Source organism: Coenobita brevimanus, chromosome 23 (genome assembly GCF_032717465.1).
Source record: "Coenobita brevimanus isolate Jiangsu-jjx chromosome 23, ASM3271746v2, whole genome shotgun sequence".
Lineage (NCBI taxonomy): Eukaryota > Metazoa > Arthropoda > Malacostraca > Decapoda > Coenobitidae > Coenobita > Coenobita brevimanus.
The window spans coordinates 72,291,151-72,316,164 of NC_136976.1; the positions used below are offsets into that span (position 1 = coordinate 72,291,151).

The window sequence follows — 25,014 nt, forward strand, 5'->3', positions numbered from 1 at the left end:
ATTCTCTACATTTTTTGTTATCAATACACTGAGCTCTAACTCTTCCACCGTCAACATCAGCACAGGATCTTATAAAACCTGGCATATTATTTCTAGCTAGCCAAGAGCTTTATCTGTACACATTTTCCCAACAACGGACAGAGGAAGGCAGGGTCCAGAGGAAGAAAAAACCTGACAGAAGGAGAATTTTTAAAAAAGTCTGCTTGATACACCTCTTATCTATGTAAAAAATGTAACCCAATTCACATACCTCCATCAGCATCATCATCGTCATCCTCATTCTCATCATCCCCTTCTTCATCGCTACTCATCAAGATTTGCTTTTTCATCTTTTCATTGAGGGACATTCCGCCATCCTTTTTCTTCCGCTTTTGCTTGCTGTCTTCTTCTTCCTCCTCTTCATCATCATCATCTTCCTTGTCTATATCTATGTCCAACAGTCCTTCCTTCTTCTTCCTCTTGAATGTTTTCTTAACTCCTTCCTTCTTATTTATCTTTTCTTTGTTGTCATCCCCTTCCTTCCCCTCTTCCTTCTCCTTTTCTCCTTCTTTTTCATCTCCCTCATCAGATTCAGACTTTGCAGATTTCTTACCTTTGCCACCAGTTATCCAGGCTTTATTTAACTTGTAGCTGAGGGAGAGAGAATAAAAAATAAGTACAGTTTAAATAATTTCAAATGCTTATTCAGTACCGTACAACAAACACAGTGGATAATGACGAACTTTAACCCTTTCACACCATTGATGTGGTTTTCATTTGCACCTGGTCACTATCAAACAGTTTTCTTCTGGTTATGCAAGACATTTCATTGTGACAGGATTTGTAAAGGGTACAGTACACTACACCTAATTCTTACAGTCCCAAGAAATCTCTCTCAAGCTGAATATACTCTGTGAAAAGCAAGAAAAGGTTGAAAAATACATCCTCGTACAGAAGGGGTTAAGGCTGTAGAAATACTGGAGTGTACAAGAAAGCATTTTCATTATGGGCAGACAATGAGCTAAAGTGATTTGTTACTGGGTACTATGCTGACAGGGAATAGGGCATAAGTGAAACTGTTTAATTAGTATATAAATACCGGTTCCAAAATGGTAATCACATGAGGTCTCAAATACACTCTTAATTGCCATAATTAATCTTTTTTATTATGTCCTTTTGTAAGAAAGTCTCTACTCAATGAGATAAGAAACACTATTTCTGCTGCACTCTTCTAGTATTTTCCATTTTTAATGTAGTGACTATAAAATAATGTTCTTTATCTGTTGGTATGTTCTAAAATTGTTTCAAGTAGTTCTCTGGGTTTTCTTTTACAACAACCCCGGCAGGTCTTCTTCAATGTAAGTATAATGCACAGTATATATATCTACAGGGAATAAATAAATAAAATAAAATAAAAAGTAAAGAGCTGAGTAATGGCAGAGTTTTCCAAGGCAAACAGTAACAGTAGACAGCCAAGCCCTTATTTCCACTTTTGATACTACAGGATTCTGAGGCCCTATTCAGTAGATTTAGGAGTCATACTAACAATGTAGCTTAAAGAGGTAGCCATGGAACCTGAAGAGCCAGTTTTTCTATCATTTGCTATATATTTAAAAGCAAAACACAATGTGAACGATGGCAACTTATTATGAGGATTTGGTGTACTGTACTTTTAAGACCAAAAATTCACATAATGTTCCTACTGACTATGGTTATAGTGTTCCATGAAATATTTTTATGTGACTGCAATATGAAGCACACAACAAATGAGTATAAGGAAGGATATGCTCTCTGATGTCTAGCGAGGAATGAGAAATAATGGAAGGCAGGATGCACTACTGATGGGGATTATTGGCATACTTTTGCTCATGATAATATATTTAAGTCTATATTGGCCTGCCCTCCTTCATAATCCCACCCCAACACTATCAGCCCACTCCCCTAAAAAATCCCTCCCCAACACTATCAGCCCACTCCTTTGATAACCCATTCAGATAATAGCAAACACATTACTGACTTCATGAGCTTTGAGAATTCCTTGTCTGAGTCCTCCTCATCAGCATCACAGTCATCATTCTGGCCATGGTGGATGGGAGGGTGGAGGAGGTGTGGGTAGTCCGAGGCATAGATAAACTCCTCCTCCTTCAGCTGGTCCTTGATCTCCTTAGTCAGCTTCTGCAATACAACCTCGCACTTTCCCTCCAATTGCCTCTCCTTCAGCTCCTCCTGCTCCTCCTCAGTTAGTTTGCTCAGGGCTCGGCTGCGAGCAGACGCTCTGCTCGAGGCCTTACGGAACCTTTTCTTCTTGCTCCGGGGTTTCGGTACCTGGTCATCACTGTCACTGTCCAGGATGGCTGCCTTGGCTCTCTCATTTTCAGTTTTCTTTGGGGATTTGGTGGGTTTCTTCTTTTTTTTCTTTAGTGTCTTCTTCAACTCAGACTCCGAACCTGAGGCACCACTTTTCTTAGTCTCGCCTTCCTTTTCTTCGTCTGTTTTAGCATCTTTGTTTATGTCTTCATCACTGGTGTCTGGAACAGATGCTTTGTCTTTCTTCTTCGACTTTTTCTTCTCTTTCTCAGGTTCGTCATCATTCTCCTTGTCTGAATCTGAGGCCAACAGAGCAGATAGTGCTTTCTCGTTTTCTTTGTTCTTGTTATCCTTCTTCTGAGGGGTATTTTCGGCTTTCTTTGATTTCTTGCCTTTTGGACTACTTTTATCATCTGTACAGTTATCTTCATTATCACTTTCATCATCCTTTTCACTATTCTCCTCACCATCACCTTCATCCTTTTTCTTATCTTTCTTGTCCTTGGATTTTAGACTATCCTCTGTAGGGACCTTTCTTTCTACCTCTTCTTCATCCTCCTCCTCCTCATCTTTCTTTATCTTCTTAGCCACTTTTTCATCCTTTTCCTCCTCTTTCTTTACTTTCTTACTCTCACTTTCCTCCTCTTTCTTTACCTTCTTAATCTCCTTTTCCTCCTCCTCATCTTTCTTTACCTTCTTAATCTCCTTTTCCTCCTCCTCATCTTTCTTTACCTTCTTAGTCTCCTTTTCCTCCTCCTCATCTTTCTTTACCTTATTACTCTCCATTTCCTCCTCCTCTTCTTCTTGCTTTGCTATCTTACCCCTACTTATCTTCCTGTCTGCTCTACTGTCCGTATGCTCCTCTCGTCTCCTCTGCATTTCCGTGTCTGTGTCCTCCTCTGACATCTCTGACGAATCCTCCCTGAGACCCAGTAGAATCTCATCCTCCTTGTCCAATTTTGACTTACGCCTCTTTCGTCTTTTGGGTCCTTTCTTCTTATCACTGTCTTTTTCACCCTTCTCTTCCTCCTCCTCCTCCTCATTGTCATCCTTCTCTTCTCCACCCTCTTTGGATTTCTTCCTGGGCCTTCCTCTTTTCCTCTTAGTCTCAGTCTTGGATTCTTTCTCCTCCTCTTCTTCACTCTGTCCCTGTTTCTTCTTTGTTTTTGTCTTCCCTTCTTTCTCCTCTTCCTCTTCACTCTCTGCCTTGGTACTGCTGGTCCTCTTGCTCCTTGGTCGTCCTCTCTTTCGCTTCACTGGCTCCTCTTCTTTCTCAAACTCCTCACCTTCGTTGTCAGACGATGACTTCCTCTTCTTTGTCTTTTCTCCTTCTTCATCTTCATCTGAAGCATCCTCCCCCTCCTTCTTCTTGCTTGGGCTCTTTTGCTTGTCTGATTCATCTTTCTTCTTGGACTTGCTTTTCAAGCTGTCTTCAAACTCATCTTCCTCCTCATCATTAGCTTCTTTTTCTTTTTCTCCCTTCTTTTTCTCCCCTTCCTCTGCTTTCTTTATTCTTGAACTTCTCCTTGTTTTCTCCTTATCTCCTTCATTATCCACATCACTATCTGTCTCTTCTTTCTTCCCCTTCTCCTTCTTCCCTTTTCTACTCTGTTTCTCTTCCTCTTCACTTCCTTCCTTATCATCTGACTCCTTTCTACTGCTCCTCCTTGTTGACCTTCTGACACCTAGATCTTCACTCTCATTCTCACTGCCTTTCTTTGTCACCGTAGAAGGGCGTTTGCGCCCTGGTTTCTTATCTGACACTTCATCATCTTCACTCTCTTCCTTTGCTTCTGTCAGACCCCCTGTTTTACCCTTCCTATCTCTTAGAGTTCTACGTGTTGGGGCCTCATTGTCACTCTTATCCTCCTCTCTGCTGTCTTTTTCCTCTACCTCAGTATCTTTTTTCTTTTTCTTGGCAACCTTCTCATCTTCATCAGTACATTCATCTTTCCCTTCCTTTGTTTCTTTCTTGGCATCCTCCTCCTTTTCCTTATCATCATCTTCAGCTTCCTTCTCATTTTCTTCTCCACTTTCCTTACTAGCTTCCTTATTACTATCTCCTGTCCTGTCACTTTGCATCAGATCTGGCAAATCAATCTCATCAGTGGGGTTATCCACTGATGTCTCCATCATGGCCGCAGTGTCATCGAGAGTACCCGCGTCACCCAAATCGCAATCCATCGTATCACCTCTATCACACAGTAAGTCATCTATTACACTCTCAAGGTCTGGCAATCCTTGGTCGTCTTTATTTTTCTCTGTGTCCGATATCTTTGAGTCATCTGTCTTCCTACTCTTTTCCTTATTTTTACTTGACTCTTCCACACCCTTCTCACCACTGTCTTCATCTTGATCAAACTTATCTGTAACTGAGCTGGAGGCATTATCCTTCCTCTTTTGAGATTTCTTCTCGTCAGACTTTTCATCAGTTTCCTTATTTTCTACCTGAGAACTCTCTTCTTCACCTGCAGAGTCATCCTTTGTTGATTTTCTGTTAGACCTTTTGAGAGCAACATCTTTACCAGCATCCTTCTTTTCTTTATCTGACATCTTCTGTTCCTCTTCATCTGCATTCTCTTGTCGTTCTTCTGTATCTTTCTCTTCTTGATCTGCATCTTTCTTCTCTTTCCCAGCATCCTTCAGCAATTGTTTATCCATTTTCTTCAGTTTTTCTTTATCCTCTTCCTTTTCTTCATCAGAACCTCTTTCTTTACTGGCACCCTTCTTCTTACCTGCATCTTTCTGTTCCTCCTTGTTCTCTTCTTCCTTCTCCTTAGATGCTAAAGCCATATTCCCTAGCATCTCCACCTCATCCTTTATGTCCTTCTCCATTATCTTAAAGTTGTTGCACACAGCCTCCAGTTGCTTCAAGATATGGTGTCTGGCTTTATCGGTGCCCTCAGGGGAATACTTTGATTTGCGCCACTTATGCTTGATGATGCTGATATTTTTCATACACTGGGTCATCATCTCACTCATGTTGTTGATCACCTCCATCATCACTGGACTTGATACTGTGCTGCTGTCTTCATCTTTCTTGCCCACATCATTTTTTTTGTTTTCTTTGGTCTTTTGCTGTGCCTTTTCAGTCCCCTTCTTTTTTAGTGGTTCATCTGGCTCTTTAACTTTTTGAGACTGCTCTTGTCTCTTCATCTTCAAAGCCTGAAATTTGGTTTTCAGGGATTTGGTCTTCAGGTCTTTCCTGGAAGAACAAAAATAAAATAATACAACCATAAATATGACAAACATTTAAGTAGTTACTGGTCATATTGCATGAGAATAAAATAATATGAATTATGATTAAATACACACACACACACACACACACACACACACACACTCTCTCTTTCTTTCTCTTCCTTACCTGGACAAAGTTCCATCCTCTTTCTCTGAGTTTTTTAGGTTAGCAAGGATAGCACGGTGAAGGGCTCGAAGCTCCATCATTGGGGTGGGGTCACATGCGTAACATGCCCAGTTCTTCGCTTTCTCTGCATTCTGGAGCTCAGACCGCCCCATAGTACGCTTGATACATTTCTGGCGATAAAATAGTGGAGAGTGAGTGAAGAATTGGTGAGTTAATCTACATACAGCCAGACGCCATAATCCCGTAAGGGGTGGCCGTTAGTCTTTCAGATAGTTGTTTTATGGGGCGGGGCACTCACCCTCCGCCAACCCACTTACTGACACATAGGAAACATGTATGGACTGGTCATATGGTTACCACCCAGCACAGTGAATGGTTTCCTGGTGTACAGGAAATCATCTGGCTTGTCAGTGTAGTCACCCACTCACAGAAGGAAGAGGAAAGAATGAAGGGAAAAAATGATACAGGAGGGAGTGTAGAGTCACCTGTAGGCATAAGCAAGAGGAAAGAATGAAGGAAACAAAAACAGAAGAGGACAAAAGGAAAGATGGAAGGGAAAGAGGGCAGTCACCCAAAAGCAGCATTACATCGAGTGAGTGGATGGTAAACATCTCATACTTACCTTGCAGAACCCATTAAAGCAGCCTTCCTTTTCGCAACATAAAAGATCCCCGCCCTCTGCACACAGCCGGCAATACTCATCATAGCCCTCTTCATCCTTGCAGAACTTCCCACGACCATAGTATTTCCGACACCTCTGCAACCCAAAACCACACACAATAACTAACATATCGAACAGCTTCTTACATTAGGATAACAATAATAGCCAATGTTGTATTAACTCCTTGAACATGGAGAGGTCTGAGGCTACAAAATCACAGTCCAGTATATTTATGGGTACATGAACAATATATTTCTCTTGATGGCCTTACATGACTTAAAAAAACATCGTCACCTCTTGGGGATTACACCCATGCAAGGCCATCATTCTAAACGAGGTGTTGTTTTCTTTAGACTTATACATGATCCATTATAATACATGTGTTCTCAGTGCCCAGTATACTAAAAACGAACTTAGTTGTAAATCTTCATAGTTTAAGGAGGAAACTCTAATGTCTGACCCTATGAACTTTTTGACTATGAGCTGGCTGGTGAAGGACAGTACACTAAGATTAGTATTCTAAGTGTGTTTGGAGATTTCGTAGTAACTCTTCCTGAATTTATTCTACACATTAAACCTTAATATCCTCTTGCACAATACTGATTCCAATACTGGTGAAAATAAAACATTGAAAGTTAAAGTGCAATGAGCAAAACAAACTACTATGGAAGTGGTGCTACTAAACTTCTTTCCCATCTACAATATAGCCAAAAGCACTTTCTCTGCAAAATCCTACATGCAATGATCGTGAATCAAAAGACGTGGTCGCAAGTAATATTCATTAATAACTATATTCAGGCACATATGACTTCCATGCATTAGACTGCAAAAATATTTACCAATACTTTTCCATAACATTTTCCTTTACTTCAAGCAGTATTCTAGCTACACACAGGTATGCACTACTATTTTCATCTTATTTATAAAGGCTCCAACTTGCTAGCACACAAAGGTCTTGGCCACCTAGTGCCAACTTTCCATGCTGCTCGATCTCTGGCAGCCTCCATATTCAGTCCCTTATCTCAGTAACATATTATAAGTACAGTACCAGTACTATGAACTTTGCTCTCCCTCTACGGTTATAAAAATGAAGGTAACAATCAGGACTCGCAGTTGGTATGTGATCTGGTATTCAGAATCACATAAGTTTGATCTAAGCTGCAGCAGGGAACAGTTTGACAGTGTAACTTTGGAAAAAAAAAAAAAAAAAAAACTGAGACAAGACCAACCAAGTTTTTGCAAACATCCCCACTATTAAAATCATAAGTCATGTATTGGACAGTCCATGCACAAACAACAACATGAACAGTGGTTATCAGCATCAATGTGGTGACGTGAAAATATGGGCCTCAGGTAACATACTACCATACCAACGCCTAAAGTTGGAAAAAAAAAAAGGGAATAGGTTGAAAGCATGGACTGGCCAGATCCAAGCCTACCTTACACATGAAGACCCCAAGCATTGGATGAGTGTAGACCAACGACCGTATTTGATGGTTCACCTGCTGGTAGCACGACATGCACTTCACTACCGTCCCCTTCAGTTTCTTCTGCAACTCTTGAAACCAAAAGGATAAGAAATGTCAAGCTTGCACACACTTTTCATGACTACTGTACTGTCATTAGTCATCACCACCACCACCATCATCCTAACTCACACTCTCACTTAAAAAAGGACTAAGTACCGTATTATATTGGAAAATTTTTCAAAACACACACCAGGACAGTCATATCACCACCACACACAGCTTATCCTCATCATAATCATCATCATCAGTTGTTTTTAATTTATATAGGCTCCAACACACTTGATGCACTGGCCTTGGTTACCCAATGACAGCTCTCCACAATGCTTGATCTTTATTTACCAACCCCTCTACTAACCCCTAAAGTTCTATTATCATCTATCGATGTGTTTGGGCCTTAGTATGAAGAGTCCTGATATCATCGATCCTACACAAGCTACCAAAAATTAGCGCAAGGTATCCCCACCTCACTGATGATGTATATGGAGCCGAGCCAATGGAAAGTACAATATTTGGTGGTGTCAGGCCTGACTGGTCCCCCCACATGTGGTGGGGAAGGGTCCTCGCACCTGCCATTTCTCTGCCTCGCTCTGTTCCACTGAGCCCTGTTTACAGTGTCTCCTCCTACCCAAATCAGCCTCCATATCCCCTCTAGATCATATTGGCTGTGTGTGGCAGGCATATTCCCTCCCTTTCCCCTCCTCCTGATGCCTCCCCACACTACCTCCACCTTCCTATTCCCCCTTATTTCTCACTGATGTCCCATTCTTGCTCATAACGAGGGGTGAGTTTTTAAATTTTTGACAGTCGACAGTGCAGTAACAATTAGACATATAAGAGTGAAATATAAATTTTGTGGTGTGCAAAATCAACCTTTTTTCTCTCTATATATATGCGAGGGGTAACAAGTTTTATTTCAGATGTTCTCTGACGGTCAACAGTGTGGTAACCATTACACATATGGGGGTGAAATATACACTTTCTGGACTGTAAAAATCAAGCTCTTGAAATCTATAAGACCAAAATTTACACTGGTGAATGTTGAAAAATCAGACCCTAAAAACAGTTCTGGGGCCAGACAGGTGAGAGAATTGCAGACTTTAGGGGTTAGGTCCCTTATACCCAGAATCACACTGTATGACCTTGTCCCCCAAACAAAGATAAAGGCCAGGATCTAAAAACATGGAGAGACTATGCAAGTGGGACAACTATCTAAACACACACACACACACACACACACACAAAGTACTCCAATTAGATGAATTACCCCACATGCTGAAACTATTTATTGTAATGATACAATAGTTACTACAGCAAGGTCGAAATTATACTAAAACTGTCACATATTATATATATTAAGGCATTGGCCTCTCAAGTATGTGTAAGGTGTTTTCACCCAATGCTGGAAGTACTGTCCAAGTAATACAGTGTGCCAGAAACATGTAACATGGCCTATATTTTTAATGATCAACACTCAACTAGGGACTCAAGTTAGAATATGGAGCTTCCCTTTTAGGCCAGGTCACCACCTGCCATCTAGGTACTGTATAATGTGTCCAGCCTAACACATCCCCTACTTTAATACATTTTCAGAATGTGGGTATAATTCAACTATTTTAATAATTAGTAGCATTGTGAAATTAAATTACTATATCATTTTACCCTAACTTAGCCTAATTACCATCTTGCCATCATGATTTTTGAGTTTTAGCCAGAGATTAACACTAGAATACAGTGCTCGTCATGAAGTGCCATGAAAGGGATGCAGAGCTACAGTATTCTCTTATTCTGCCAGAGCCATGTGACGTAAGCAACAAAAAGACAAAAATCAGGACTAAGTTCAGGTAAAATCACTATTGCTTCACACATTGCACTCTGATCTCTCTTCATGAAACACTGTAATTACTGGATCAATACAGTACTATAAACATGATAACAACTGGTTAATACAGTACAAACATGCAGTCTCACCATCTATGTTCTTGTGGTAGTACTTGTTCTCCTTCTTTGAATATGTGATATTTTCATCTTCCTCTTGTTTAGTTTTCTTTCCACCTTTTCCTTCTTCCTTATCTTCCTCACCTTCTTCATCCTCACCATCTTCTGATTCCTCGTTACTTGTTCCTTCACTTTTCTCACTGACCTCTTCCTCAGACGTTTCTAAATGAAGAAACATATTAGGGCTGGGAAGAGGAAGAATGACAGTAAAACCTTCATAAGTACAAACATATGGGGCTTTGGCCTCTTTTCTGATGTAATAAAAATCTAACTTAACAAGGCACTTTTCGCTTGGGTGCTCCCTACCATAAACAACATTAAAACATTCCTGGCCTGTGCACATACTGTACATAGGAAACTACCCTACTAATTTTGACAAGTAGCTGAAACTAACCAGCAATAACAGAGGAGAATGCCACATGTACTGACACTGTATTAGGTAATAGTCGCATGGTAAGTAACTCAGCTAGGTAATAACAAGTATTTTACATAAACAGGTACTGGCCAGTTCCAAAATATACAATCCATCCATCCATCATCTAATCCTATGTTGCCCCATGAGGAGCACAGGAGTCCAGGGTTACGCAAGTTGATCCTGACATTTAAGAAAAGAGTGAAGGGTGATAACATCATCATTATCTGCTCTCTCTCTTTCTTTCTGCTACAAATCCACAGTAATTACAAGAGATGGCCTATTAGAACCCCACAGCTGCCCAGAAAACCGATCTGCCAGTGTTCCTCAATTTACAGCACAAGGGTTAAGTAAAAATCTACTATATATTAGACCATATCCCTGACTTATAATGAAGACTGCCTGTCTTTTAAAATTCTAGATGCAAAGCCAGTCTGACTTATCTAAAATTACGAATTATCAAGTTAACTAAATTCACTGGTGAGAAAGTCTAGGTGTAGGTGGCTCCCCAACATAAGCCCCATAAAGAGTCACTTGTTTTGAAGCTTTTTAGCAGCTAATCCCTTAAATCAAATGACACATACTGTAATTCCTCACTCTGTTGGACTCAATTCTAACAGATTATGGATTTGATGGGCATGTTTGTGTCCCCCCCCCACCTCCTTGGAGACAATGAACTTACCCTGCTGTTTAACCCCTACGTGGCTGCGCCAAAAATAATACCAGCGCACAAGGATTAAACACTTTTAAGTTAACTAGCTATTTCACATTTCCTGCTCACAGACAGAGTATTGTACCGTACTATCTTCTACATATGTACAGCATAGTACAATATTTTCTAATGATTTATATCTGATTTTGTAAACAATGCTTATCCGATGTGAAAAGTATTGTTTATTCATTATTATTTTGGAAATTTCAGCTATAGTACATTTGGAATGAGCAGACAATCAGGTTCAAGTGACTGTCCTTCCCTCAATCAGCCCATTAAAATGAGCATTTAATTTACTACAGTAAGGTACAAGGTTTCGCGGCATCCAGACTGGCGAAATCACACTTTAGCAGCAGCTATCAAATATTCCTGCGATTTCACATTTGTGACATAAAAACACACTTTGACACCTTCCGACAACAAAAGTTTTGGATTTTGGCCATGGTGACGCCAGCGCCAACACTCAGTTTCCACATTTTTCCTGCATGTGTTCAATGTGTCCTCAAGTTGAGTATTGCACTCTCATGTCCTTGATAAGTAACTGATGGAAATATGTCATCCTGTGCTTCAAATGGAGCAGGAGGTGAACTGGGTGATAGTGGAAATGGTGTAGGAAGGTGTGAACCTGGAACAGCAGAGGGTAAAGGGAAGGCTAAATGTGACTACTGCAAGGAGGCGAAAAAATGCAAGTATGATGATGAGTTTTATTTTACTGTTAATTTAATGTTACTTTATAATTTAATATGTTAACAGCAACATTTCAGGTAACTTTAGGATGTATTTACATAGGAAATACACAAGAGGGTGAGTTTTCTTATGGGCCCGGTCCCTACTAGCTTATTTCCCACAGAGTCAATGCCCCAACTTGGCAGAATCAACTTTGACGGCACTTTTTACAGTCCCTATTACGTGCTAAACCTGGTGCTGCTTTATTCCTGCAAAAACCAAACAACTCTATTCAGTTTAGGATAGGCCCCTCTTACTGAAGGTGACAATGAAGGCAACATCTAACCTTGGAGGTAGCAAGACTGCAAAACTTAAGCCATCAAACACTGAAGGGATTAAATTCACAATAAATTACAAATAATCTTTAAAAATATCGGTATACTGTATGTATATATGTGTGTGTGTGTGTGTGTGTGTATATATATATATATATATAAGTAATCCCTCTAATATCTGAACGCCCAATATCCGAACATCCCCACTAACCGGACATAATTGTCCTGGGATCCAATATTCCCAAAATGGGCCAAAAAACGCAAAAAATTCGAAAAAAATCTGACTTTTTCCCCTCCTGTAATTTGAAATTGCCGCGTGGCGTTGAACAGCTGTTACACCATGGTCCCTTCACCCCTTCCTTCCTCCCCCTTCCCCCTCCCCTGTCAGGGTTGCCATTTGGTATTTTTCATTACCAAGTGTGGGCCAATTTGGTAATGAAAAATTCGTTTGGTAATGAATCAGAATAATGCATTATCAAATGGATTTTTCACATATATGAGGATACACAGGATGGAGATGGTGGACTGTTTGCTCTCTCTGATTAATCTGCTACCCTACATAACGTGAAAATAATCAACATGGTGTTAATTATAAGGAGAGTGATTACATGTATTTCCACTTGTATATATAATTAGTGAAGAATAAATGCTAGCTTTACGAATTTGGTAATGAAAAGTTAAATCTGGTAATGAAAGTTGAGGAGATTGGTAATGTGGCCGTTGTGATCTGGCAACTCTGTTACCCCGCCATCATCAACAGTCACAGCTAAACTCCGACTGAGAGCAGATGCTTATAGCAGTGCAAGCCACAGGTGCTTGTTTTTTGTGAATAAACAGTGAATAAACTGCAATACCTCGCCACTAGAACACACGGGAATTTACAGTGTTGTGCAGTGTTAAGAAATCAGAAGTTAGAGTGCAGAGGATTAACTGTGGACTGCAAACTGGCAGTTCAAACCAGTCCAGGAGCCAGGGACTTGTAAGTACCCAGAAAGTTTAATATTGTATAAACTCACCTCTAAAACCTCAGTTTATGGTTCTTTTGCATTTATTTCAGTCTTTTATGTCCCTTACTGGTGTGATTTGGGTCTTAAATAGGTGCAATGCATGTCTGGAGGAAGTTGTATAGGTGTTTTTCTGAGTTAGGGTCCATAAGTACAAGTCCAGGAGGCTGGGGCTCAATATCTGGACAAGATCACTATCCGGACATGCCTTTGGCTCTATTACGTCGGATATTGGAGGGATTACTGTATATATATATATATATATATATATATATATATATATATACTGGTATATCCTCTTGAAATTCTAGTTATTTGTTGTGCTGATCTACCAGCTAACTCTCTCTCTCTCTCTCTCTCTCTCTCTATAAATCCTCTTGAAATTCCAGTTAGCTATCTGTAGTGCTGATCTGTCAGCTAACTCAGTATATATACAGTATATCATCATCGCCGTCATCTAATATTTACATATACCAGCATGTAAAAGCCCTGACTTGTAACGCAGTGCAAACCATCATCATCATCATCATCATCATCACTACCACCACTACCACCACCACAATGTGAAGTACTGGTAGAGTATCAGTTACCCACATTCACACTTTTAACTATGCTATGGATGCCTAGTCTGTTCTCTAGCCCCCTCAGCCTCCATACTTCACCTTCTCTCACACTCATTTACCTTTTCCTTGGCCTAATACACCTCCTCCCACCTTCAAACTTATTTGCATATACCAGTACCTGTTTCACCATCATACTCTCTACAACCATTCCTTCCATATGACTACCCTATAAAAACCACTATGTTTTTAGCTTACATTTTAATCAGAAATTTCTTACTTCACATCTCTCATCAACCTCTGTTTTTCATCCTGTTGTGCAATCCACACATTACATAACTGCCCCATTTTTACTGTTCTGACTTTCATTCATGCTCTACGTACCAGTCACACACCATTGAGTTACCGGTACATTAGCCCCTTCAATCTAGCAAAGTGCTCTACTGATTTATTCCTGCCTGAATGGATGCATGACAGTAGTTCAAGTGAAAGAAGGGAACACCTTGAGTAAGAAGCACATGAACAGACTACTGAAAAAAAAAATACCTTGGGATAAAAAGAAATAAACTACTCTGAAAATACAGACTATTTTGGAAATGGTGCAAAACTGTAAAAAGGAGGGTGGAAAAAAAGTATGAGAGTGGATAAATACAAACAAATGGAAGATCAGAAAGGCACAGAAGGAAAGAATATTTAGAAATGAAACTACATCAGAAAAGTGTGCTTATGAGATGAAGCCAAGATTCTGAGGGCTTGAATGATAAGTGAATGAGTGTGTGGCCCATTTCATTCCACATGTTGTTGATTAGGTCTTCCTCTATCATTTTAATCTTGCTCTCTGGACCCTCCTCTTCCCATCTGTGGGTGGGAAAGAGGTTGGAATGATAATGATGAACAATGCAGAATCTTCATAGGTCTACCTTCAGATGATTTTAATAGCTAAAAGTGACCTCTTTGGTGAACGGGTTAATGAGTTTATAATCTCTCGGGGGGTGGGGGGTGGGGGTGGGGATACTGTATTGAAAGATTCATCTATCATCCTATCCTACGTTGTCCCATGAGAATCGTACAGGCCTGGGGCTAGGCAAGTTGGTCTTGACATTTAAGATGAGAGTGGCCAGCCTCACTCATCCCTGAGTGGCATTGGCATTACATGAGCCATAAACCCCAACCACTCCTTGGATATAAACCTTCACCAGCTCAATCCGACTGGAGTGCCGTAATTACCCACCAACACCACAAGGTGCCAAAATCTGGTTATATGGTTACCACCCATGTAGTAAATGGTTTCCTGGTGTACAAGAAACCATTTGGCTTGTCACTCAGTGTAGAGTCACCCACAAGCTGAAAGAAGAGGAAAGAATGAAGGAAAGAAAGACAGAAGAGGGGGTGTAAAGTCATCCCGTAGGCAGAAGGATGACTTGAATAAAACAGAAAATACATCCCTGGATTAATGAGGCATTGTAAAAACATACTTTCATGCAATCTTTTCTAGGAAAATACATCCCTGGATTAATGAGGCATTGTAAAAACATACTTTCATGCAATCTTTTCTAGGCTCCACATTCAACCCTCCATTTCACATTACAGTACAGCCTTTACATCATCAGTCACCTTCTACCTGGTGCCACTCTACTCTTTCCACATTAACATCTCTTTAATTACTGCAACAGCCAACAAGACATTTAAATTACCGTACTCTTCTATTGGACTAGATGATGATGATGATGCTGTTATTATTGCTGTTGCCATGGCATGAAGCTTACCTGAATGTGAAATCAGTGGACTGTAGGCTCATGTTCCCCTCCTCCAGCAGTCTACCATTCTCCTTTTGGGGGATAGGAAGGAAACTAGGGTATATTTTAAAACTAGGCAGCTCCACACTTAAGAATATTGGTGCCACCACATGCAGGCATCCCTCTCCAGCACCTACTACAAATGGAACTTGGAATAACTTACCACTCTCATTTGAGTTAGATGTCTCCTCTTCCTCAATTTTGTTTTCTGCATCATTCTCACCATCTTCCTCATTGGACGAGTCTTTTTCTTTCTTCACTTTGGCATTACTTTCAGATTTAACTTTTTCCTTTTTCGCAGCCACACCCTGGTCTGTGTCCATATCAACAGGTTCCATTTTAACACAAACATCTGTACTACTGGTATTTTTCTCACTAGCTGCCCCACCTCGATCATTCACAGAATTTTTACTACTTAAACTATCAATTGGTAATTTGTTATTGCTCACTGATGAAGTGTCTGACACTACTACTGGTATGTCTGTTTCTGATTCAGAGAGCATTACAGATCCATTTGTGCCATTTTCCAGCATGGCAACACTGGTCTGTTCCCTGCTGGACGATTCACTATTATCACAGTCGGAGTTGTTCTGGCCATTGCTTGTACTGTTCCCGTTTATTCCTAACACACTCAGAACTTCATCTTCTGTGACACTGTTAGCAATGGAGGTTGCTGACCCTGCTGCTACTGATTTTTTTATTGACTGGGGGAAAAAAAAAAAAAACAGTTAGAAGGTAATATTCTAGGAAAAAATCAACTAATAGTAAAGAATTATCCTCAATTCCAACTCCAAATATTACAGGCAGAATATTACCATTCTTCCATTATCCAATCCTACATTACCTCATATAAATATATAGGGACCAGAGGCTAGGCCAATCAGCCCACACATTAAGGCAAAGGATCAGTAACTATTCCCCGAGCTGAATTATATACGCAATAAACTCCAACCATCCCTAGGACTTGAAACCTTATGGGTCATATTCAGCTGAAGCCTCTTAACTTACTAGACCACCATGTATCTGTTTACTGGTTATCACCCAGTGAAGAAAATAGATTCCTAGAGAAATGTGAGTTGTCACTTAGTGTAGGCTAGTCACATGAAAGTAGCACTATACAGTGAGTAGTTGGTGCCATGTTCAGAAATTTTATAATGGATCATTTATTTATACCGTACTCTACACCAGACCTGCATGGTGAACAAACATTTGCTTATAATTACTGGACTCTTTGGGGCAAGAATATTGTGAGTAAAGGAAAGTATTATTAAATCCACATGGACATGCTCTGATTTTTTATAATCAACAAATGATGACAAAACACCGGCATGTAATTTTTCAATCATTGCTGACTAAACTCTTGCTATGTGTGATGCTGTCTGATTCATATCGTATCACACCATCGGGTACTTCATAAATCATCTATCTACTGCCAGACATCTCAATCCTGTAAAGGGTGGCTACAAACCTATCACCTTCACCTTGCCCTGTCCTCTAACATTTTGGCCACCATCCCTCAAATGACATCCCCCTCTCTATCTCTCCACTACACCCTTCCATTTCATTCTGGTCTTCCCCTTGTCCTCCTCCTCGTCCTTAAATGACTTACAAAAATTAGAAGCTGCTTACACTCTGCTCACTTAGTTTTAACCCCCTGCACTGGGTAACACTCTTGTTGCTACCAAACAGTTTCATTGGTGTTACAAAAGGCTTCTCATACCAGTTTTCTTTTTAAAGGTATATCTAATCCCCAGTGTTTGGAAAGTCTATCCAATGCTGAATAAAATCATCACATGGTAGAAACAATATAATGAAAAAGACATCCTGGGCTCAATGCTTTAGTAATAAAGGCGTGGCTCATGGGTCATACCTCTCTTTAGGAACACAGAGGGAAGGAGAATGGAAGCATAAGGTACAATCTCCCCAAACAATATGCAATATAAAGTACGGTACAGTAATATTAACCTCTAACTACTATGATATCTTTTTTGTTTTATTCCTCCTTTTAATATACAAATTTAATCGGCTTATGAGTGTCCTAGTGGTGTGGGGGCTAATGAAGACTATATCTAATCCCCCCAGTCCTCAAAATCTCTATTACCTTTAATAAAAACATCTGTAGCAAGAATAAATAAACAAGCCATCTGATTATAAGGGTTATGATCATTACTGTGAAGAAAACAACTGTTATGAAAAAGAAAAAAGCTTACCCTGTTAACCAACATGGCTGTGCTATGGAAACCCATTTTCTTCTTGGAAAGACAGAAACGCCTCATGAAGTTGTCTAGCCAGGCTACAGTTGGCTTAAACTCGTGGTCGTTTACCTAAAACCAATACAAATATGTAGGATTAATAGAATCACGCAAAAATAAATATAACACTAGTTGTAAACATTCCTGATAGGCTACACAGGTATGGCACACACACACACACACACAAAACCTTCCCTGGAAGAGGATTAAATACAGTATAAAAGACCAAGTAAAGGTATAATCATACGCTAATTCAGAAAAAGCAGCCATATTAGTGTTCAAATGTCGACATATGGTACAGTAATTCCTCATCATCCTACCTCTTTTTCCCACCCACAGACATGGTGCAAGACATGCCTGAAAGCAGGGAAAAATAAAAACATATAATGGGAAAACTAATCAACAACATGCTTAATGAAACTGGCAACACACCCATGCACTCATTCAAGCCCCCGGAATCCTTATCACCTGACAGGGATAACCATTCACACATATGGACCACCTATCATCTACTGGATATAATCAGCCCAATGACTCTTGCCATGCACTCCTTCATACAATATTCATCCAACCAGCTGAATCCCTTATCAGTTCCCACAAACTTGCTTCATTATACATATTTACCACATCTACCCACCTTCTTATTGGCCTACCACACCTTCCCTCACCTAAGCCTCACTCACATATACCCATTTCACCCTCCTATTCATTCCCATTCTCTCCACATGACCATACCATCCAAGCACACTCTCTTCAGTTCAACTGTTCATAAACTTCCTCATTTCGTATCTGCCACGAATCTTATTACTTCTTATCTGATCCACACTCTGCATCCCATACACATTTTTCAGTAACCCCACCTCCACTGCTCTAACTCTTAATAATCATGATATCACCTTTTGACAGGAACTTCAGACACTTTAAAGCAGATCTCTTACTAAAAATGATAACAGCAATATTAACAGAGTAGCTCCTCATTTATCCAGATGTTAAGTATCCAGATGTGTTCATCATCCGGACGCTAGGCCCTGGCTCTATTAAACCATTATCCGAATTTAATTGCTGTTATCTGGACATGAAAGACCCCTGCAACTTCAGTCTGCCAGACGACATGTTCAAACATTTGGTATCGTGGCCGCTGGGCTCCAGCCATGAGCCGGAAACAAGCCATAACCCACAACCAGAGCTACAATGTCTGTCTGCCCCTGTACTAAATAGTCAAAGTCCCACGCTCGTCCAATCACTCCCATTGAACCTCCAGTACCCAAGTCAATATACGACTGTAACCTACAAGTGGTGTCAAAACGTCTGTACGCATCCCCACCATATATCCAATGTCGCGCGGCCACAGGGCTAAGTCTTTCCCAACTGCCACAGCCATCGAACACAGACCACAAGCCACGAGTACATGTTCAATGACAGCAGCTGTCCACCCCTCTACTGAACGTCCAATGTCGCCCAGCCACCAGGACACAGAGAGAGAGAGAGAGAGAGAAAGAGTCCTTCCCATGATATGATTACAATACAGTATCAGTGCAGTAACCTCTGTATAAATGCGTATGATAGTACAGTACAGTATGTGTGTATGTACTGTACAGTACACTTCCGTTCTGTATGGGTATTCATTTCAATACCACAACCAGCCACTTCAGCCAAGCAGCCCTAGTGAGTAGGGTTAAGTTAGGTTAGGATATATTCACATACATAATTTTGCCTGGGAAACACACTGACCATATTTTCGAAAAAACTTATGGTTAGTTTTGAAACGACAGGGCGAGCATCGTTCCTAGCTGAGGGTTCCTGGTGGCCGCCACACATGTAACACACACCAAAAGCCACAAGTAAATGTATGGTAAAAGCGTCCGTCCGCCTCAACCCTCTACGCCAAATGGCAGAGTCCCTAGGCCTCCGGGATTAGCGCAAAACCCCCCATCACGCGCACCTGTCCGCTTCCCTACTAAATGGTCAGAGTTGCCTGGCAGGCTGCATTAGTCATACACTGCCTGAGGCAGTGATGTACTGGGCATCCACTGTTGCTGTTATTTGCTAACCCTTGCTTGGGCAAACAGAGGTGAACCTCATACACAGATGTCAGTTTGCTGAGTTTTGCCTCGTATGTGCACAGATGCAACCGTGGGGTGCGATATGGCAGCACTGTACTGCTTGCCAGCCAACAAGCCCGTACCTCAGTTCCCACCTTTGTCTCGCCTCGGTGACTCGCTTGCAAGAATGGCTGTGAATGCAGCAGCTTTTGTGGTGGTCCCCTACCTTCTTCAGGTCGTGGCCCTCCTCTGCTGTATTCTCGTGTGTGTGGTAATGGCCCCACCACCATCTGAGAATCGGAAGAGGAAGATTCTGACTTTGGAGAAGAAATGTGAGATATGCAAGGTTGACGTGGGCTGGACCACAGAACGTATATTTCGCGAATATGATATAACCCATTCAACAATGTTTGATATAAAAAAGTCACAGGACAAGCTTACACAGGACAGACAAGACTTCTGCAAAAGCACACACAGGGGAGGCAGCAAGGTAATGGCCCAGGCGCAGCACGCCATTATCAACCGGACGACATTGTTGTGGTTTTGCCATCAACATGGTGCCAGTGTGCTAGTGCATGGGACCGATGTGAAGGTTGCTGCCAAGAAGTTTTGTATCAAACTTTGCCATGGACTTACTGGCCGTAAGGCACATGGCAAGGCCTTGGACATGGCAGCAGAGGAAGTAAACCCATTTCATCAGAAAGTGTAGCAGCTGATCCAGGACGAGGGCCTTGCCCTTGGTCAACTCTATAACACTGATGAAACTGGTCTATTCTACCGCTCCTTGCCTACCAATACCCTGGCTGAGGAAAAGGAGAAGACTGTGCCTGGCTGGAAATTGTCCAAACAACGTGTCTCTGTTTTGTGCTGTGCCAGTGCTAACGGGACGCACCTCCTCAAACCTGTTGTGTGGTACCCTTCTGTGAAGGCCTGGTTTACCACTATGATCTTCAGAGATTGGTTCCACAGACACTTTGTCAAAGAGGCTACCCATTATCATACGGAGGTCCTTGGTATTGTTCCTGACCAAGTGAAGGCACTCCTGCTTCTGGACAATGAACCGACACATCTGTCTGAGAAGGATTTGGTTGCTTATGACAAGCAGATTAGGTGCATGTTTCTGCCACCTAATATGACTGCTCTGATTCAACCAATGGACCAGGGTATTGTCATGACTGCCAAGAGACCGTACTGTCAGAGGTTCCTGAACGAGGTGATGGTGATGCTGAAGGACGAGGACTGGGCCGAGGACACATGTAGGGAGCAGACCTTGCAGAATCTTCGCCGTTACAATCTGAAGTCTGCAGTGTTCAACTGGGTGAACGAGTGGAAGGAAGTCTCCATGAAAACCCTCAAAAGTGGTTGGTCTCGTCTCCTCCAGGGAATCAAAGTGAATGATTTCAACAGCCGCCCTTGAACAGCAAGAGAGCAGGTGGACGTCACTAACATGAGGGATTGGGTGGACGACAATGGCGGCGATCCTGGTTATTAGACTACGTCTGATGAGGAGATCGCCGCTGCTGCCTCTGCAGGCATGAAAGAGGACAGCGAGACCAATGAGGACAAGGATGAGGACCCTGACTCGCAGCCCTCCGCAACTCCTTCACTCCCTCATCTTAGAGTCTTCCATGGGTACCTGGAGTATGCCGAGCACCCACACAGTGACAGGGAGTTGGTGCCACTCAGCCTGGTGATGGAGCTGCGGGCAGTCTAGGACGCTGTCATCCTCCGGCAGAATCATCAGTCCTATCATCAGACCAGGATCGACTCCTTCTTCAAGCCTGCGACCCACACGAGTGCTAGCCTATTCTCACCACCACCACCACCACCACCACCACTTCGTTTTTCGCCTTCACCATTGGACCCGCAACCGAGCACGTTGACGGCCGTTGAGTCTCAGTTGGACACAAGCTTGTGGCTGTCTTCGGAGTCTTCTGAGGTGGGTGGGCCGACATCACTGTACCACATGTCACTACTCATCGCCAAGCTCCAGCAGGTACAGGAGAAAGAAGAGCAGTAATTCTTTGACATTTGCTAAGCGTGAATGTTAGCCACTAGACTACATGGGACAACTCTACACCTGCTGGAGGTGTGCGGGAAGCTTGTCCGCGGTGCAGTTGGTGGTAAGGACCCCAACCAAATGTTTTCTGGCAGGGAACTTTAGGTTTCTTTCACAGTTTCTTTGGTGCAAACATTTCTTTAGGATATTCCCATGTGTGTTTTGATATCAAAATATGGCAGAATGGCCTGAAAACAGTGCCAAAACTAGGAGGGGTACTGTACATACAGTAGTGTATAGCAGGGTGTTTTGTGGTTTTCATTGTTTTTTTGCACAGTTTTCTTGGTGTTGAAATTATTTTGGATAATCCTACGCAGGTTTTGATGTTAAAATATTGCAGAATGACTGGAAAACACTGCCAAAATAAGGAGGCATACTGTACACACAGTAGTGTATAGGTAGGGTGTTTTTTGGTTTTCAATGTTTTTTTTTTTTTTTCCCATGGTTTTCTTGGTGTTGAAAATTATTTTGGATAATCTTATGTATGTTTTGATGTTAAAATATGGGTCTGACCAGAAAACACTGCCAAAATAAGGAGAGGTACTGTACATACAGTAGTGTATAGGTAGGGTGTTTTTTGGTTTTTAGTGGTTCTTCTGCATGGTTTTCTAGGTGTTTAGCATTACTTTGGATATTCCTATGTGTGTTTTGATGTCTAAATATGCCTAAACGACTGGAAAGCGCTGCCAAATTAAGCATAGGTACTGTACAAATAGGTTACGTATACAGTAGGTTGGAGGTTAGGTATAGCTACGGTCTGGGTATAGTAGGGGAATGGTGTTCATTATCCGGATGTTGCTAATACCCGGACATGCCTTTGGCTCTATTATGTCTGGATAAATGAGGGATTACTGTAATAATAATGTGCACTTTTAAAAGAAACACTGTTATACCGATATTGCAAGGTTGAGTGCCATTCTCCTGACTTCATCCCTTAGTTTGTGCTTCCCAATCTGACAGAGCTGGTCATACAGACGGCCTTCCACCTCTGGGTGTTTGCTGTGCTTCAACCCTGCTTCTCTGTACACCTGTTAGAAAAAAATATATCACATGTCACTAACTTCTCAAAACTGATTTACCAACACAAAGAACTCTAACCCAAGTTGAATGGCCAGGTTACTAAAACATTCTGTATAAAATCAAATTTTATAATTTAAGTTTCATTTTCCAAAGATCAAGAAATAAATCATCATCATTATCATCCAGATCTCCTTTCCCACCCTAGGGCAAGGAGAGGAGTAGCACGTCCAGAAAGCAAATAAAGGGAATAAATACCAAAAACAATCAATCCCCTATATCAATAATGTATACAGGTACTATACTAATACCAGATTCATTAAAAAAAAATTACTAAAGTAAATAAACTAAGAACTCTGTGCACTAGACAAAATCAAAAGGAACTAAACACTGCTGGAAAAAAAAAAAAAAAAAAAAACTACAGGATCACACTGGCAAGTTTTTTTTTCCCCTAATGGTAAAAATATTAAAAACTAATCCTGCAATACCTTATTAGCTATAGTTCATCCCTCTTCAACCTGGCAGAGATGCTGGTTGTTTTGCAGATTATATCCTGTAGCTCCAATGCAGAATGTTATTGTTAAGCCCCAAGTTCATCTGCATGCAAACCCTGTGGATTGTAGGCTGAAACTGCCCTTTTCCAGCAGTACACCATCCTCTTTGAAAGGACAGGGAGGGAGCTGACAGAAATTTGTATAACCAGGCAGAAATCTGTGCCACCAAGTGAAGTTCTTCTCCAATACAACTGGGAGAATACCGTAAGCATATGGTTCTACATCCTTCCCATTACACGTCCGTGACTAACACCATATTTAAGTGTTAATCACTTTTAACATTTCAGCACCAAGATTGAGAGATGGAAATTTGAAGTTAAATTAAATGGAATAATACAGAACCATATTCTACTCTCTTGTTCAAGCTCAACATTCAGGATGCACAGCTAGCTACTTGGGCCAAGATAAAGCGGACAGAAAATAAACCATATTCTAATCTTGTTGCTGAAAGCATTCATAACGAAAAGACAGAAATTTTTTGGCCAAGCTAATCCCTTTAGAATGGTTACTGAACCTACCATATTTTTCAGGTTGTGCTTACAAATTACTTTATTCAGCTTTGGAGAAACTTTTCAGACTAAAGAGGATAGACAGACCCTTCATTTATCTCTTCACTACAAGAGGATGGTGGTGGCAACCATCAGTCACTCACTTTATGTAGTGCTGTCTACTTCTTCCTTACTCTTTCTCATGCCATCTCTGTGTCTGTGCTCCACTCTTTTTACTTCTCCCTTTCTTTCCTGTCACTTTTACTACTCTTCTTTCCACTTCAGGAGAGTCTACACTGTTTTGTGTAACCCAGGAAATCATTTACAATGCTGGGTGGTAACCATATAACCAATTTACAAGGTGAAATGAAGCCTGCTATGGTGTCCTTGTTAACTGGGTGGAGACATATAATATGCAGCATCTACCCAGGAACCAAACCTCCACAATTTTTTCCACACCTCACTCTGGTGAGGCAGTCAGCTGCAAGGGAACATCATCACTGCATGGGAGGCTGCTTGCCTATGGCAGATCAACATCTACACGAGGACTAACCAAAGATTAATAAAATGATCTGGAGTTGACACAATTAACCCCCTCACTTGATGACTTTATTTTTTAAATTCATGGTATCTTTAGACAATTTTATTCAGCTAAGAGAGAGACTTTAGACTGTGAAAAAGTTAATGGAGGCTGTTTCTAACCTTGTCATTGCAACTAGTTTCTCCTACACTTATACAACAGTTCAATGGTGGCAGGAATAAAAGGAAAAAGATGTCACTGGGATGGAGATAATAATAACCAATATCACTGGACTGAAGTGTTAAAGCATACAAGATATAAGCAGTAAGTGTTTTCCATCCATGCTAAGTCCACTTCTCAACATGTCACAAGGGTTAAAGTGGTGAAAATTTTTCCACCTTGGCTCAGTCACATTCTCAACAGGCCGTCAGACTGAAGGCGCTAAAAGCGAATGGAGTATAAAATAATAAGCTTTCCATTACAGCCGAGCCCTGTTCTCACCTGGCCGGTCATGATGACGGCCACCTGCTGGTTCCTGCCATCAGGGTCCGGCTCCATGTTGAAGGGTCGAGCAATGGCTTCCCCAGTGGTGTAGTACTCCTCTGGGGTTAAGAAGGTCTCCATCAGTGTAACCCTTCAATTACACTCCACTTCACCTATACCTGCAAAAAATATGCACACAAGTTGACGATTTATAAGCCACCTTTTAGAAATTCTATCTTCCTATTATCCCAACAGTTAATTACTGTACATAAAAAC

General features: G+C 41.2%; 1 protein-coding gene across 1 annotated transcript in view; it reads right to left on the bottom strand.

Moving 5' to 3' along the window:
- Positions 1-25,014, bottom strand: part of LOC145393029 (uncharacterized) — a 60,404-nt gene that overhangs the window by 30,081 nt on the left and 5,309 nt on the right. The window contains exons 2-11 of the mRNA XM_080267353.1: positions 24,757-24,917; positions 22,570-22,704; positions 17,534-17,647; positions 15,487-16,027; positions 9,812-10,000; positions 7,754-7,872; positions 6,276-6,410; positions 5,654-5,823; positions 1,997-5,491; positions 251-630 (exon numbers count right to left, since the gene is read on the bottom strand). Of these exons, the coding sequence (XP_080123479.1) occupies positions 251-630; positions 1,997-5,491; positions 5,654-5,823; positions 6,276-6,410; positions 7,754-7,872; positions 9,812-10,000; positions 15,487-16,027; positions 17,534-17,647; positions 22,570-22,704; positions 24,757-24,879 (5,401 nt within the window). The 5' untranslated portion in view covers positions 24,880-24,917. The remainder of the gene's footprint in view (positions 1-250; positions 631-1,996; positions 5,492-5,653; positions 5,824-6,275; positions 6,411-7,753; positions 7,873-9,811; positions 10,001-15,486; positions 16,028-17,533; positions 17,648-22,569; positions 22,705-24,756; positions 24,918-25,014) is intronic.